This window comes from Prunus avium, chromosome 3 (genome assembly GCF_965620075.1).
Source record: "Prunus avium chromosome 3, drPruAviu1.hap1.1, whole genome shotgun sequence".
Lineage (NCBI taxonomy): Eukaryota > Viridiplantae > Streptophyta > Magnoliopsida > Rosales > Rosaceae > Prunus > Prunus avium.
The window spans coordinates 37,657,789-37,676,152 of record NC_142286.1 but is presented as its reverse complement, the minus strand read 5'-3'; the positions used below and the strand labels follow the sequence as shown (position 1 = coordinate 37,676,152).

Sequence of the window (18,364 nt, the reverse complement as noted above, 5' to 3'; positions counted from 1 at the left end):
CAAGTGAAGTGAAGTAACTGTATATGTAATTATTCTACTTATTATTTATAATAAATTACAATTTTTTTTTTGGGTAAAGATAATAAATTACAATTTCATTCCCTGTATCAATTGCCTTTCTTCTACTTAATTGCCACGTATAAATAAATTTTGCCACGAGAAGAGAGAGAGAGTGTGTGCCTGGAGGTGACTGAAAAAACAGGCAGATCGAAAACAGACAAAAGAAGTGCACACAAATTCAAGGAGCTGATCCTGAGATTGAAGGGCCTCCTCTTGACTGAAGAGTCCAGGGACCAAACCAGAAGGGGCTACTTTAGTCCAGGGCCAAACCAGAATGGGCTACTCCTATTGCTGCACGTACTGCTTCTTGGGTCCAGTGGATCTAGAACAGTACAAAAGCACCCACACGGCCCCAATATCAAAATATATATTTTCCTTTTATTATTAATCCCTCAGCTCAGTGTTTGGGAGCTGAGAAAAATTCTCAGAAGCAGAAGGTAGTTAAACTAATTAATTGTGTAAAGATATTTACAAATTACAGAGAACGTGTTTATACAAGAGTGGTTTTGGCAACTAATCAATGCCACCTGGTCAAGCTTAGCAAACATTTTAACTAAACCATTTTTCTAACTAAACTAACTGACTCTAACAGACTGTAGAATAAGCGATCTGCTATCTACGAGGTGCATCATATTTGTCCTTAAAATAAAAAATAAACATCTGCAAAAAGCTGATGATGTCCAGTTTTGGGATAAGTTCAGGGCCGGCCCTGGGTGATTTAAGGCCTAGGGCCAAAGTTTAAGAATGTGCCCTTTATCAACAAATAAATAAATATAATTACAATTTTTTATTAAATAATAAATTTTATTAAAATTATAAGAGTTTACAACCGATGATATAAAACACTTTGGGTCTCATTAAAACCTTGTTTGAAAACATTACAATCAACAACAAATTAACTTGCATGTCCCTATGCTTCACCTTCATATGCACCTACAAAATAAAAATAGCAATGAAATCCTAATCACAAAAGATCATTTAAAATGTCTTCTTGTTGCAGTTTTAGAAGCAAAATCATCAATTATACTATTATATTTAATGTTTTCCAACATATCTCTTTCAATGCATAATATAGCTAGTCCATTTAGCCTATCTTGAGCCATAGTGGTCCGCAAATAAGATTTTAATAATTTTAATTTAGAAAAACTTCTTTCAGCAGATGCCACAGTCACAGGTATAGTCAGTAATATCCTATAAGCAACCATTACATTTGGAAACCTATCCACACTCTTTACAAATTCTAGAATTTTAATGGATGTCCATGGTTTATCTGTTTCAATTGCTTCACTTGGTAACATCCCTTGCAACACCTGTAATTCTGACTCTAAATCTCTTGCATCAATATCAGTATCATTGTCATGTTTTAAAGCATTTTCAAGATTCACACAAGAGCTTCTCAATTCATTTTCATCCAAAGAAGTCAATTTTGCAGCATCAAATAAGAACCCAAAAATAGATTCAAAGATATGCAATTGTTCAAACCTACTTTTCAATTCACCAAGAGCAATATCCACTATGACAAGAAAGTAATCAGTTCTAAAGGATTCTTCAGATGATTGTTGTTCCCTCTCATTATTGGAAATCTCATCAAAATGTCTCTTTCTACAGGTTTGACGTTTTTTAAGAAATACAGGCTCAATTTCCATATCTAATGCAATTACTTTAGCATCATTCATGGCAGAAGTAAAACCATATATCCTATAGTTTTCAAAAAATAAAACAAGTCCTTCTAATTGTCTTACAGCAACATCAAGACGCATGTCTTCAGATTGTAATTTTTTACTAACTAAGTTAATCTTGTGCAAAATGTCATACCAAATAACCAAGCTTAATATAAACTCGAAACTTGAAAGCTCTCCTGATGCTAAACTTTCAGCATCCCTACTCAATTTAGCATCTTCACTAATTTCAGCCAATTTAAATAAAGCTTCTCTAATTTTAGAAGCTTGAGATTTTATTGCTTTAACACTTTCTATGTGACTTTCCCAGCGTGTAGTTGACAGTGATTTCAAAGTTAAACCATCAATATAATCAAGTAGCACATTCCACCTTTTTGTTGAATTAGAGAATACCGTGTAGTTGACATGCTCCAAAAAAAGTACTCTTCTATATTTATCGGAGTACATGAAACATCTACACACCTTAATATTAAAGTCATTTGTTCTTTGTGACTTGCATCAGGAGTACAATCAAGAATCACTGAAAAATACTTTGCCTCTTTGACTTTTTTAATGATTGTTTGTTTAACATTTGATGCTAAAATATCTATCAACTCATTTTGAATTTTATGGCTAAGATAATGATAATGAATTTTCTTATCTTGAATGAGACGAAAATGATGTTGCATTACTGGATCAAACTCTGAGATCATTTCAAGTAGGCCTAAAAAGTTACCATTGCCATCTTCAAAAACTTTTTCATTTGTTCCACGGAATGCCAAATTATGTGTAGCAAGACATTTCACAACAGCAATGATTCTGACCATAACATTTTTCCAGTGCAATGTGTCTTTCTTGATTAGCTCCTGTAGTTCTTTATCAATTGTTTGACTTGTTTTCAATCTTATTTGCAATTCAACACAAGACCTCAAGTTAGTAATGTGTTCAATACTTTTTTCATGTTGTTTAAGCTTATCACCAAGATGTTTCCAGTCTCTAGATCCTTCACTTGCTAACTGACTTCTAGCATGCATTGTTTTAAATAGCTTACAACAGAAACAAAACACTTTATCCAACTCCTTTGAGTACACTAACCATTTTCTATCATGAGTCTCCCCATTTGGTAATGTTCGAAGATAAAAATGTGAGGAAAAATGTCTGCATTGTTCATCAATAGGGAATTTGTGATTATTTTCTCTTATAGGACCATTTTCTAAAAGTAAATCCCTCATTTTTACATCAAGATTATCCCAAGCTCTTGGATCATAAATGTTCAAACTAGTTTCAATTTCATTTTCATTTGTGTTCTCATTTTCATTATGTTCTTCAGCTAAATTTGGTACTTCACGGTTCAAATTAATTTCAATTTCTTTTTCTTTTTCGTTCTCATTTTCATTATGTTCTTCAGCTAAATTTGGTACCTCACTGTTTTTAAGGAAATATTTATTTAAAGATCCTCTTAGGTTTTGAGCAATTTCTTCTTCCTTTTTCTTTTTTTGTCTTTTGAGATTTCCAGAAAGTTGCTTTTTAGGAAACATTTTTAAAAATTTAGCATAAACACACAAGCAATCAAGAACAATAAAAGTAAAACAAATTAAATGAAGACAAAGAAAGAACAATAAAACCCGAATTTTGGGTCTTGTATGCTGTGCTTTGGTGTTGGTGCTCCCAATTTCGGAGAGAATAATCAGCTTTCAACTCAAAATATGGCTTTGTTCCATCCACACTTAGTTCCAGAGAGAATTAGAATTAGAAATTGATTTCAAAGTAAAGCTGCAGACGGAGAGGGAGAGGTTTGCTTCTTGGGAAAACAAGACGGAGAGGGAGAGGTTTGCTTCTTGGGAAAAAATAAGGACGTTGTTGGCATCATTCTTTTTTATTATTGTTTTATAATACCAAGTAAAACTCTCAACTAATATCACATATGCCCTTTTACTTGTAGTTTTTATTTTCCTTTTTTTGCATATGCATATATATATATATATATATGGATTAAAAAAAAATTGTGTGCCCCAATCAATTGTGGGCCCCGGGCGATGGCCCTAGTTGCCCTGGCCAAGGGCCGGCCCTGGATAAGTTTTGTCTGCAAAAGCTGATGCTCGGCGATTCTTCTCCGGAGTTCCCTCACTCCGACAACATATATCTGCCAACGCGCATCACAGCCACAGGCATAGCCATATATGATATATCCGTACGTAGCTAGGAAGGGAGGGGCATTCTATATCTATATGATATACAACCGTGAGACGTCGAGAAGAGTAAGTGCACATTTTTGCTTTCAACTCTTTTTGTTAATCATGTTTCACTTTGGTTTTTGTTTCGTCTCCCGATTAAGTTTTGTCTGCAGATTAAGTAATAATTTAGTTTTCTGTGCTGAGATATAGGAATTATTTTATAGGTGGGTACGGTTATGTGGGAGTAATACTATGTAAGAGAAGAAACTTGTTCTCTTGTGATAAAAGACAGAAAGTAGTGGGACACTATTTTAGATATTGATGATGTTCCTTACTTAATACAAAATGAAGAGAAAATTGTGGCTTTATATAATAGTCACTACCGACATAGCACATTAAAATAACAACTAAAACCAAACATAGTTAATTCAACTAACTTCTACCACATCATTATTTTAACCCACAACTACTACCAGCCAACTATTACTATTTTACCAGCCGACTATTAATGAAGTCTAGATTATTTTTGAGTGCTACTATTTCCACCCACCAGTCCTATTTTCCCACCTACCTTATCTTCAAAATTTAAAAACAAATATATCCATTTGTAAAATGACTTTTAAGGACTTAAAGATAATAAAAAAAGACATATTCTCCTTCATCCTTGTCAAACCCCAACCCCTCCCTTCTCTCTCTCGTCCCAACCAAACCCAAATCAAAATTCCAATAAAGCTTCAAAATTTCCAACTAGGTCCAATCCAATTCCTTCAGAGTTTTCCTCAGTTTCTGAACCCAAGGGCACGAGCTTTCTGTTCCATTTGCTCAGTTTGCTTTTCGTCTTCTTTCTAATTTTGGCATTTCTCTCCGTTATTGTTTTCATTCGGTGGAGAGACGATGAACATTGAGAGCGATTTTCTTTATTTTTATTATTTTTAATAATACTTTACAGAGGATTCCACGCATTTTGATTGACAGGGGTTGAAGGTTTCAAGCATGCTTTGAATGGAAGTAAGGAGAATTTGCTTGAATTAATAATTAAAGGGTATTTTAGGAATAATGGTGGGTGTAAAAATAGGATTGTGTTTTTTTCAAATTTATATGGTGGGTGGGGAAATAGGACTGGGGGGTGGAAATAGCAGCACTCTTATTTTTAACATCACCCCTTAAGCTAGACTTCATTTACGCCAATTAATTTCCTCATCTTGATGAGCAAGTCCTTCAATGGTTTGGTGAACAAATCTGCCAGCTGGTCTTGGGATTTGCAATATAGAACCTCAATTTCTTTGTCTTTGATTAGCTCTCTGATAAAGTGGAACTTGATCTTGATATGCTTACTCTTGCTGTGAAACATTGGATTTTTGGAAAGACATATAGTTGATTTGTTGTCTCAGAACAGTTTTGTAGGGCCATCTTGAACTTAACCCATCTCTTCTAAAATACTTTTCAACCACCTAGCTTGACAGCCTGATGATGCAAGAGCAACATACTCAGACTCTGTAGTTGAAAGTGCCACTATAGATTGTTTTTTGGAGGACCATGAAATCGCACTTGACCCAATGCTAAAGACATAACTAGATGTGCTTTTGCAAGCATCAACATATCCACCCAAGTCATTGTCACTGTAACCAGTCAAATTTAGATTCTGAACAAGATAATAATGCAACCCATAATTGACAGTTCCAACCACATATCTTATAGGATTCCCTATTGATCTACCTTCCATTCCATCCATCTCTTTTGATGAGGGAGTCAGCAAATAGAAGTCACACATAATGTAACAACCACCCTAGGCTCTGTTAAAGTTAGCACATCATTTGCACCTATCAACTATCTTAAAATGACAACATATTCAAAAGATTAAGAAAAACAGAAAAGAAATGATATCCAATTAGTTCATGGAATGAAGATGTCATGAACCTCTCAAATTAGAAACATTTTCTTTGCCTAGAAAAAAAGAAAATAAAAGTTGAAGGATAATATAGATATGCAGAGAAAGAAGATCAGTTGCCTGAGTTTGCCAGGTTGTCAATGCAAGAGAAGCAGCATGCATTTGTCTAGTATAGTACTTTGGAGAAAATGGGAGACTGATATGAGAGTTACCATAAGAAGTTATAGATGGTGGGCAGAAAGCACTGGAAGCTGAGGACCTCCTGAACTAGCCATTCCATAGCAACCACTTCACATCTGCTGTACACATTGCTTCCTACATGGAAATCCCTTTTCCGCACTTTGAAATGGCCATCAGAAAGGTCTATTTAGAAGGTAATTACTAATTATGATGCGTCCTGCTTTGACATGTCTAAGTAACTTCGCAGTTTCTCTAATACATTCATTCCCAGACAAATCACATGCAGCAAAAAATAATGATAATAATAATAATAAAGTTGGAGACTTTCATTTCACTGTAAGCCAGTGACCAAACCCACGACAGGTATAGGAGCAAGGGAGCTGCCTTGTAAGCAGTGTCCACCACCTGCTTGAAAGAAGGCTTGAGAGGAAGAGGCCTATCGACCCAAATGCCATTCGCAAATGACAAGCGAGGCCCATCGCTGGGGGACCCGTCGGAGAAGATGACGGAGATGAGCTCGGCCGTGAAGGAGTTGAGGTGATCGGCGGACTTAGACTTGAGAAAGGAGAGCAGCTGGTCTTGTGTGGGGCCCTTCAACCCTGCGGCAATCAGGCTGAGCACCACGTGGATGGACAGCGACGAGTAGACCAGGTTCGATTCCTTGCCCTCAGTCTGATGTAGCTTCTTGGTCAGCCCCAAAGCTACGTCGTTCTGGTTGCGGATGCTTTCTCTTATATCCATTGTTGCTGTGTGTATGGTCGGATGGAATTTCGATTGTTTCCAGCCTATACGAGACGGAATGGGTTTAGGATGTAGAAGAGAAGGAGAGGAGTGATCTCTGTGAAGAGATGGCGTGAAGAAGAACCAGGATGGGAAGGAGACGACGCACCAAGAGAAGAGAGAGTGTGGAAATAGATTGGGGTATTTTTGGAAGTTTGTAAAATTCATTAAAACCCAGCGCTTCCCAAATCTGATTGCCGCATAATCAGAAAATGAAAGCAGCTCATTAGTTGTTTTCCCATATTGCTTTCTCTCACAGCAATTTTTAATAATAAGTGATTTTCTCATCGGTTACCAAACGGGTTGGGCTTCCTAAAATTTTTTAAAAATCACTTATTATCACAAATAAGCAATACCAAACGGGTACTAAGTAGTTCTTTGCTTTTGATCTCATTCATCAAGTCCTTTTGCCTTTCGTAAAGACGATGGAGTTCATTGAGCTGAATGAGAAATCAAACATAAAGGTGTTCAAATATTAGCTAACGATTTTGAGTACTCAAAGTTTGACACTTTTTTACCAATATAAAACCATTGTTGTCTGACATTTCTTAACTCTGTAATAAAAGCTATAGTCATAATCACACTTTAGAGCTCAACAGATTTAGGTTCTAGAATATACACCTGATGCCTGAATACTGACTCATGCTTCAGTATATTTTTCCTCATTTGTTCCTTATCGCGTCCATGAAATCCATCCATAATCGGCCTTGTCAAGAATAATTCATATTGTTGCCCATTCTTCAAGTTTTTGTTCTCATGGAGTAGGGACCAGCTACCATGGCCAACAACATTGCTACTTAGTTTCTGTACGGAATAATATCCTGGTAGATACATCTTCGACTGTACTTCAGTTCCCATTCCTGCAATTAATTCAGACGCGTTGCCAAATCGGTTTATACATAGAAAGAAGTAAAAGTTGAACCCAAAAAAAAGTAATAAATTTCAAAGGAGGATCAGAGTAGACAGATTGCACACTGAAACTGGAGGCAACTCACTAATTCCGACAAGATTTCAAAGCAATATAAATTTTTCTAGAAGACATCAATAATAGCTCAGCCATATGCGATACCAGAAAACTAATCAACTGAGAAAGCATAAATCTCTGTCAGCTGTTTTTAAGACATAATTTTGGAAATTGCAATTCATCTGTAGTGAAATCATTAATCATAGTTCCACGTTAGCACATCTTGAACCCAACATCCCTTGCCTGTCCATCTAAGTTTCTTGAAAGGAAAGAATTTATCATCTTAAGCTACATGCAGCTCAAAGTTACCATTTTAAAATTCGAAATATGATGGTGCATCTTATGGATAAAGAATAAATACACGCGTTTAACCAGTCCATCAAATCATGCAGTCCAAAATCTGAGCCTAGATGGAAAAATAGCAGAAGCAGAGATACAGTCAGTTCACTGAAGCAATTCATGAAAGAAATAGATTTACAGAAAACTAAATTATTACTTAATCTGCAGACAAAACTTAATCGGGAGTCGAAACAAAAACCAAAGTGAAACATGATTAACAAAAGGAGTTGAAAGCAAAAGTGTGCACTTACTCTTCTCGACGTCTCACGGTTGTATATCATATAGATATAGAATGCCCCTCCCTTCCTAGCTACGTACGGATATATCATATATGGCTATGCCTGTGGCTGTGATGTGCGTTGGCAGATATATAGTGTCGGAGTGAGGGAACTCCGGAGAAGAATCGCAGAGCATCAGCTTTTGCAGACAAAACTTATCCCAAAACTGGACATCATCAGCTTTTTGCAGATGTTTATTTTTCATTTTTTAGGGTCAAGGACAAATATGATGCACCTCGTAGATAGCAGATCACTTTTTCTTTAGTCTGTTAGAGTCGGTTAGTTTAGTTAGAAAACTGGTTTAGTTAAAATGTTTGCTAAGCTTGTCCAGGTGGCATTGATTAGTTGCCAAAACCACTCTTGTATAAACAAGTTCTCTGTAATTTGTAAATATCTTTACACAAAACTACTTTCTGCTTCTGAGAATTTTTCTCAGCTCCCAAACACTGAGCTGAGGGATTAATAATAAAAGGAAAATATATATTTTGATTTTGGGGCCGTGTGGGTGCCTTTGTACTGTTCTAGATCCACTGGACCCAAGAAGCCGTAGGTGCAGCAGTACTGCCCATTCTGGTTTGGTCCTGGACTAAAGTAGCCCATTCCGGTTTGGGCCCTGGACTCTTCCGTCAAGAGGAGGCCCTTCAGTCTCAGGATCAGCTCCTTGAATTTGTGTGCACTTCTTTTGCCCGTTTTCGATCTGCCCGTTTTTTGGGTCGCCTCCAGGCACTTGTTACAATTAATGGAACAAAAACAACATTAATTTAGAGAAAATTAATTATTTGGATACTTACCAATTTGAATCTGGGAAATGAGGAGGCTGTCATGGACAACAATGACAGTTTTAGAAGGCACAATTACTGACACCTCTTTCACACCTTCAAGTGGCTTCAGGATATTCTCAACCAGTTTTCAAGGCTCTTGCCTGACCAATCACCATAGAGCCCTGCAATACTCCATGGGCCAATTTTGGACTACGCACAAACCTGTCACCCTCAGATGACAAGTGCCTGGAGGCGACCCAAAAAACGGGCAGATCGAAAACGGGCAGATCGAAAACAGACAAAAGAAGTGCACACAAATTCAAGGAGCTGATCCTGAGACTGAAGGGCCATATATGATATATCCGTACGTAGCTAGGAAGGGAGGGGCATTCTATATCTATATGACATACAACCGTGAGACGTCGAGAAGAGTAAGTGCACACTTTTGCTTTCAACTCTTTTTGTTAATCATGTTTCACTTTGGTTTTTGTTTCGACTCCCGATTAAGTTTTGTCTGCAGATTAAGTAATAATTTAGTTTTCTGTGCTGAGATATAGGAATGATTTTATAGGTGGGACACTATTTTAGATATTGATGATGTTCCTTACTTAATACAAAATGAAGAGAAAAGGGTGGCTTTATATAATAGTCACTACCGACCTAGCACATTAAAATAACAACTAAAATCAAACATAGTTAATTCAACTAACTTCTACAACACCATTATTTTAACCCACAACTACTACCAGCCAACTATTACTATTTTACCAGCCAACTATTAATGAAGTCTAGATTATTTTTAACATCCCCCCTTAAGCTAGACTTCATTTACGCCAATTAATTTCCTCATTTTGATGAGCAAGTCCTTCAATGGTTTGGTGAACAAATCTGCCAGTTGGTCTTGGGATTTGCAATATAGAACCTCAATTTCTTTGTCTTTGATTAGCTCTCTGATAAAGTGGAACTTGATCTTGATATGCTTACTCTTGCTGTGAAACATTGGATTTTTGGAAAGACATATAGCTGATTTGTTGTCTCAGAACAGTTTTGTAGGGCCAACTTGAACTTGACCCATCTCTTCTAAAATACTTTTCAGCCACCTAGCTTGACAACCTAATGATGCAAGAGCAACATACTCAGACTCTGTAGTTGAAAGTGCCACTATAGATTGCTTTTTGGAGGACCATGAAATCGCACTTGACCCAATGCTAAAGACATAACCAGATGTGCTTTTGCAAGTATCAACATATCCACCCAAGTCATTGTCACTGTAACCAGTCAAATTTAGATTCTAAACAGGATAATAATGCAAACTATAATTGACAGTTCCAACCACATATCTTAGGATTCTCTTTCCAAGCTCCCAATGAATATCTTTTGGTGATTCCATGAAGCGGCTAAGGAAGCTTACTTCATATGTAAGATCTGGCCTTGTTGTAGTTAAATACAAGAGGCCACCCACCAGACTTCGAAACAAAGTTTGATTCACCATTGTGCTTCCATCATTCTTTCCTATCTTAACACCAACCTCCATTGGAGTAGCAATTGACCTTGCATTTTCAAGCGTGAACCTTTTCAACAATTCATTTGCATATTTCTTCTGAGAAATGTAGATACCATTCTCATTTTGTTTGACTTCAATTCCAAGAAAGAAATGAAGCAAACCAAGGTCTGTCATTTCAAATCTTTGTGATATAATCATCTTGAAATCATCACACATTTGAGCATTACTTCCAGTAAATATTAAGTCATCCACATATAGACAGACAATCAAAATCTCACCTTGAGAGTTCTTCTTGGTGTAAAGAGTATGCTCATATGGGCATTTGTGAAACCCATATTCTTGGAAGAATGCATCAATTCGACTATACCAAGCTCTTGGAGCTTGTTTTAATCCATATAAAGCCTTCTTCAATCTACACACTTTTGTTTCTTCATTTTTCTGCACATAACCTGGAGGTTGAGCAACATATACCTCTTCTTCTAAAACACCTTGCAAGAACGCTGATTTAACGTCCATTTGAAAGACTTTCCAACGATTTTGGGCAACAAGAGCTAACACCATTCGGATGGTGTCAAAGCGTGCAACTGGAGCAAAAACTTCATTGTAATCAATTCCATAATTTTGTAGCAAGAGTAAGCATATCAAGATCAAATGTTTATACATAATTTTGTAGGGCCAAATCAGTTTATACATAGCTGATTCCTACAATTACTTCTTTCTATGTATAAACCGATTTGGCAATGCGTCTGAATTAATTGCAGGAATGGGAACTGAAGTACAGTAAAAAATGTATCTACCAGGATATTATTCCGTACAGAAACTAAGTAGCAATGTTGGCCATGGTAACTGGTCCCTACTCCATGAGAACAAAAACTTGAAGAATGGGCAACAATATGAATTATTCTTGACAAGGCCGATTATGGATGGATTTCATGGACGCGATAAGGAACGAATGAGGCAAACTATACTGAAGCATGAGTCAGTATTCAGGCATCAGGTGTATATTCTAGAACCTAAATCTGTTGAGCTCTAAAGTGTGATTATGACTACAGCTTTTAAGAAATATCAGACAACAATGGTCTTATATTGGTAAAAAAGTGTCAAACTTTGAGTACTCAAAATCGTTAGCTAATATTTGAACACCTTTATGTGTTATTTCTCATTCAGCTCAATGAACTCCATCGTCTTTATGGAAGGCAAAAGGACTTGATGAACAAGATCAAAACCAAAGAAGTACTCAAACATCAAAAAGCAGCAGGGACATCACTATCAACTTTTTCTTCCTCTGGCTTTCCAAATGAAGATGACAGAACCAGTAGGCAGAATTCTAATTTACCCTTGGTAGATTCCAGCTTTGGTAGACCATGTACATCGAGTACTGGTATCAGCCAATCTCCTTGTAATTCTATTGGAAAAACCCTGCAAACCAGTGGTGGCCCCAGTGAAAGTAGAGTCAGGATGAAGGACCACGAATCTCTGGATTCCAGAGGGAAGAAGCCTCAGAGAAGATTGTTCAATCTTGAACTTCCAGCCGATGAATACATCAGTGATGGAGAAGAACCAGAAGGAGATTTCACGGGGTCAGGTACAGAAAATTATCCTCCTAACAGAAAAATTGAGGTTACTCAGGCAAGAGATGATATTTTATCTAATCACATTGGTGAAACATCCTGCTATAACAATGTTTTGATGTAGAAAGAAGCAGTGGTTTGACTGATCTGAATGAACCTATTCAGACAAGCAGTGGTTTGACTCTAACAGACTGTAGAATAAGTGATCTGCTATCTACGAGGTGGATAATAAGGTGATACAGCAGCAGTATCAATGCCATTTGATGTGGTTCTCTCTTCATATTTGTCCTTGTGTGTGGTCATCAAGTTTCTTTATGGCGGATGCTATAGCATTGTCTAGATTCACTCGGTTCCCCACTGGTGGGATTAGTTCAGGGCTGCCCTAGGGGCTTTTCTATGTAATTTTATTTTTGTTTTGGCCCCCTCCCACCGCCCTCCCAAAAAAAAAAAATTCTACAAAAAGCTGATGGTTGATGCTGTCTTGTTTTGGGATCAGTTCTGTCCCCCCTCGAAAACTATGCAAAAGCTTATGCTCTGCGATTCTTCTCTGTAGTTCCCTCACTCCGACAATATATATCTGCCAACCGCGCATCACTGCCACAGGCATAGCCATATATGATATATCCGTACATAGCTAGGAAGGTAGGGGCATTCTATATCTATATGATTTTTTTTTTGTGGTCGAGATATCTATATGATATACAACCGAGAGACGTCGAGAAGAGTAAGTGCACGCTCTCTCTTTTCTTATGAGAAACGAATGTGCAGTGGCTGTTCTAAGACCCTCTGATGTTCTGAGCTTCCTGAACTCTGTTTCTTGAATTTTTTTTTTCTTTGTTTCTCTAAAGCAAGGCCAAGGGTGCGGGATGAGTGATCAAGCAAGCATTCCTGCTACTGTTACTGTTAGCGATCCTCCACGTTCAGAGGCGTAAGTTTCATACATACATATACTACTTTGCCTGTCAAATTCATTTAATTTGTTTGCAGCGTAGTTGAGAAAATGATTTTGCTTAAATTTAATTCCGACGGAGATTTAAGCAATATCAATATAGAAAAAACATGGTGTCGAAAATACATTATTTCCGACCATATTTCCGACCTAATGGTGGTTGGAAAACATTGTTTCCGACGGCATTTTGCTTCTCGGCATTTAATTGAATGAAACACTGTTTTTGTTTTGGATTTAGATACATTTATAGATCTTCACAATACAATCACTATGTCCCCCTTTTTGAACTTGAGTCATGTTGACCAGTAGACTCACTGAGGAGCTTTCAATCGTTTAAAAATTAAGAAAAACTGAGGAGCTTTCAACTTCTAAGATTACTTCCAAAATAAATTCTTAATTTGACCTTTCCAGAGGGCAAGCCTGTCATTTGAATCTTTAAAACCTAACCTATTTTTCTTCCCCCAAGCTAAATTACCAAAAACAAAAGCCGCAGAAAATATCTGGAGGGCAGCATGTGGGATATTGGGTCTGGGGAGTTAGGATCTCGCAAGGGGACAGTCGGGGAAATCGACGAGGACGCCTGGGAAGTGGAAGGTAGATCCTCCAGTCGGAGAGAGATGTGAGTTCTAGGCAGGGCCGGCCCTTGGCCAGGGCAACTAGGGCCATCGCCCGGGGCCCACAATTGATTGGGGCACACAATTTTTTTTTAATCCATATATATATATATATATATATGCATATGCAAAAAAAGGAAAATAAAAACTACAAGTAAAAGGGCATATGTGATATTAGTTGAGAGTTTTACTTGGTATTATAAAACAATAATAAAAAAGAATGATGCCAACAACGTCCTTATTTTTTCCCAAGAAGCAAACCTCTCCCTCTCCGTCTTGTTTTCCCAAGAAGCAAACCTCTCCCTCTCCGTCTGCAGCTTTACTTTGAAATCAATTTCTAATTCTAATTCTCTCTGGAACTAAGTGTGGATGGAACAAAGCCATATTTTGAGTTGAAAGCTGATTATTCTCTCCGAAATTGGGAGCACCAACACCAAAGCACAGCATACAAGACCCAAAATTCAGGTTTTATTGTTCTTTCTTTGTCTTCATTTAATTTGTTTTACTTTTATTGTTCTTGATTGCTTGTGTGTTTATGCTAAATTTTTAAAAATGTTTCCTAAAAAGCAACTTTCTGGAAATCTCAAAAGACAAAAAAAGAAAAAGGAAGAAGAAATTGCTCAAAACCTAAGAGGATCTTTAAATAAATATTTCCTTAAAAACAGTGAGGTACCAAATTTAGCTGAAGAACATAATGAAAATGAGAACGAAAAAGAAAAAGAAATTGAAATTAATTTGAACCGTGAAGTACCAAATTTAGCTGAAGAACATAATGAAAATGAGAACACAAATGAAAATGAAATTGAAACTAGTTTGAACATTTATGATCCAAGAGCTTGGGATAATCTTGATGTAAAAATGAGGGATTTACTTTTAGAAAATGGTCCTATAAGAGAAAATAATCACAAATTCCCTATTGATGAACAATGCAGACATTTTTCCTCACATTTTTATCTTCGAACATTACCAAATGGGGAGACTCATGATAGAAAATGGTTAGTGTACTCAAAGGAGTTGGATAAAGTGTTTTGTTTCTGTTGTAAGCTATTTAAAACAATGCATGCTAGAAGTCAGTTAGCAAGTGAAGGATCTAGAGACTGGAAACATCTTGGTGATAAGCTTAAACAACATGAAAAAAGTATTGAACACATTACTAACTTGAGGTCTTGTGTTGAATTGAAAATAAGATTGAAAACAAGTCAAACAATTGATAAAGAACTACAGGAGCTAATCAAGAAAGACACATTGCACTGGAAAAATGTTATGGTCAGAATCATTGCTGTTGTGAAATGTCTTGCTACACATAATTTGGCATTCCGTGGAACAAATGAAAAAGTTTTTGAAGATGGCAATGGTAACTTTTTAGGCCTACTTGAAATGATCTCAGAGTTTGATCCAGTAATGCAACATCATTTTCGTCTCATTCAAGATAAGAAAATTCATTATCATTATCTTAGCCATAAAATTCAAAATGAGTTGATAGATATTTTAGCATCAAATGTTAAACAAACAATCATTAAAAAAGTCAAAGAGGCAAAGTATTTTTCAGTGATTCTTGATTGTACTCCTGATGCAAGTCACAAAGAACAAATGACTTTAATATTAAGGTGTGTAGATGTTTCATGTACTCCGATAAATATAGAAGAGTACTTTTTTTGGAGCATGTCAACTACACGGTATTCTCTAATTCAACAAAAAGGTGGAATGTGCTACTTGATTATATTGATGGTTTAACTTTGAAATCACTGTCAACTACACGCTGGGAAAGTCACATAGAAAGTGTTAAAGCAATAAAATCTCAAGCTTCTAAAATTAGAGAAGCTTTATTTAAATTGGCTGAAATTAGTGAAGATGCTAAATTGAGTAGGGATGCTGAAAGTTTAGCATCAGGAGAGCTTTCAAGTTTCGAGTTTATATTAAGCTTGGTTATTTGGTATGACATTTTGCACAAGATTAACTTAGTTAGTAAAAAATTACAATCTGAAGACATGCGTCTTGATGTTGCTGTAAGACAATTAGAAGGACTTGTTTTATTTTTTGAAAACTATAGGATATATGGTTTTACTTCTGCCATGAATGATGCTAAAGTAATTGCATTAGATATGGAAATTGAGCCTGTATTTCTTAAAAAACGTCAAACCTGTAGAAAGAGACATTTTGATGAGATTTCCAATAATGAGAGGGAACAACAATCATCTGAAGAATCCTTTAGAACTGATTACTTTCTTGTCATAGTGGATATTGCTCTTGGTGAATTGAAAAGTAGGTTTGAACAATTGCATATCTTTGAATCTATTTTTGGGTTCTTATTTGATGCTGCAAAATTGACTTCTTTGGATGAAAATGAATTGAGAAGCTCTTGTGTGAATCTTGAAAATGCTTTAAAACATGACAATGATACTGATATTGATGCAAGAGATTTAGAGTCAGAATTACAGGTGTTGCAAGGGATGTTACCAAGTGAAGCAATTGAAACAGATAAACCATGGACATCCATTAAAATTCTAGAATTTGTAAAGAGTGTGGATATGTTTCCAAATGTAATGGTTGCTTATAGGATATTACTGACTATACCTGTGACTGTGGCATCTGCTGAAAGAAGTTTTTCTAAATTAAAATTATTAAAATCTTATTTGCGGACCACTATGGCTCAAGATAGGCTAAATGGACTAGCTATATTATGCATTGAAAGAGATATGTTGGAAAACATTAAATATAATAGTATAATTGATGATTTTGCTTCTAAAACTGCAACAAGAAGACATTTTAAATGATCTTTTGTGATTAGGATTTCATTGCTATTTTTATTTTGTAGGTGCATATGAAGGTGAAGCATAGGGACATGCAAGTTAATTTGTTGTTGATTGTAATGTTTTCAAACAAGGTTTTAATGAGACCCAAAGTGTTTTATATCATCGGTTGTAAACTCTTATAATTTTAATAAAATTTATTATTTAATAAAAAATTGTAATTATATTTATTTATTTGTTGATAAAGGGCACATTCTTAAACTTCGGCCCTAGGCCTTAAATCACCCAGGGCCGGCCCTGGTTCTAGGGTGTTAGTTGGGGGAGAGTCGCCGGGGGGTCCTTGGGAGGGAGGTGGATTGGGGTGGAGTGTAGCTGGGGAAGAGAGACAGAAAGAGACAGGTGTTGGAGTGTAGCGGGTTGGTCGCTCTCGCTTGGGAATTAGGGAAGGGATGATTGGGAATTTTTTTTAAAAAAATTTGTTTTGATCTGTTAGATTGATTTTTTCATTTAAATACATTTTAAAAAGTATTTTTAATTGTTTTAGGACCTTTTATATTCATTATTTTAAACAGTAATTAATATAACACTGAGACACATTTGTTCTGCAACGAGTCCCAAGAATTATGTCAAATCTATTCATGTTGGACTGAGTTCTTTCTTATAGTCCCCTCCATTTTCAGTTTGGGCAATCATTCCTTCTGGTATCCTCTTCCTTTTTTGTTTCTGTTCTTTACATCTCTTTCTTTCTTTCAGATAGTCCGTATGATTCACTAACACGGAATAAAATAGCAAGTAGTTGAGGAATCTTCTGCTTAATTACTTTCTAGCAATGATCTGTTATTTATTGAATTCGCATAAATATTACTCATAGTTGTTCTTAATAATTACAACATTATATATATATACTTATTTTAATGCCATTTCCATGTTCTCCTTAATCAAAACAGCATAAACAAAGAACGTTGTACAAAGGCATTGCACAAATACATATTTTCTCTCATCACTATGCTAGGCGTGTTCCTCCAACTGAAACAAGGAGCTGGAGCATCATCTCTATTTAACACAGACTATCCGACTGTTGTGATCCTCATTGTTGCTCTAGTCGTTTATGGCGGGTCATTAGTTGGCACTTCATATATACACCAAGCTCACCTTAATTTGGATCTGGAAAAATTCACGAGCAAGATTAGCCTCCTTTTTGGAGCTGTTTCCGTGGTTTTGGAATTGGTGATCCTTGTCCCAAATTTAGGGTTAGCCGCCCTCTTCTTTTGGATCGTTTGGTTTGTGAGCTTCGTAGGTGAGTACACGTGCCTATACTTGGAAACATTGTATAAAAGTGCAGTTGCAAGAATTGTTCAGGCCTTTGAAAAACTGAAAGAATATGTTGCCCGCTTCACAGTGAGACCCGAGGAGCAAACTGGGTTGCCCTAAGTAAGTTACATATGTATGCCACGCTTGAAACAACAAGCTGCAACTCCGACTTAGCTTCAAATATTGTCTTGGTGTGTGCTCTGTATGTAATAAGTTCCATATGCGCAGCACCACCAAGACTTGAGTGGCTTGTTATTTTGATTTTGATAATTTAAATTTGACTCATATATATGATATTTTAAGTCGGATTTATGCATTCCTCGTTTTTGTGCTTTGCCCCCAAATTGTGCTCAGAATGGGTCTTCTTGTGTTGTTGCCACGGGCTTGTTCCAAGATTATAGAGAGCAAATGTGCACAAGAACAAAAATAATTTAAAAAGAAAGGCATTAAATAAAGGAGATTGGCAATTTTCTTTTTCTTTGGTGAGGACAGGCCTAGGGGATGTCATTTTTGAATTCATAGTGAACAGTAGGAAATGGACAAACAAATTGCTGTGTATTCGCATGCTAATTCACCCAATATG

At 36.3% G+C, this 18,364-nt stretch overlaps 2 protein-coding genes across 2 annotated transcripts; one reads left to right on the top strand and one right to left on the bottom strand.

Annotated features, from left to right (window-relative positions):
• Positions 1–794: 794 nt before the first annotated feature.
• Positions 795–3,624, bottom strand: LOC148296092 (uncharacterized). The gene has a single exon (XM_088250088.1). The coding sequence runs from the start codon at positions 2,184–2,186 to the stop codon at positions 1,035–1,037; it is 1,152 nt and encodes a 383-aa protein (XP_088106214.1). The 5' UTR covers positions 2,187–3,624; the 3' UTR covers positions 795–1,034.
• Positions 3,625–14,917: 11,293 nt separating this feature from the next.
• LOC148296091 (uncharacterized) lies at positions 14,918–16,736 on the top strand. The gene has a single exon (XM_088251050.1). The coding sequence runs from the start codon at positions 15,343–15,345 to the stop codon at positions 16,492–16,494; it is 1,152 nt and encodes a 383-aa protein (XP_088107176.1). The 5' UTR covers positions 14,918–15,342; the 3' UTR covers positions 16,495–16,736.
• The last annotated feature ends 1,628 nt before the right edge of the window (positions 16,737–18,364 follow it).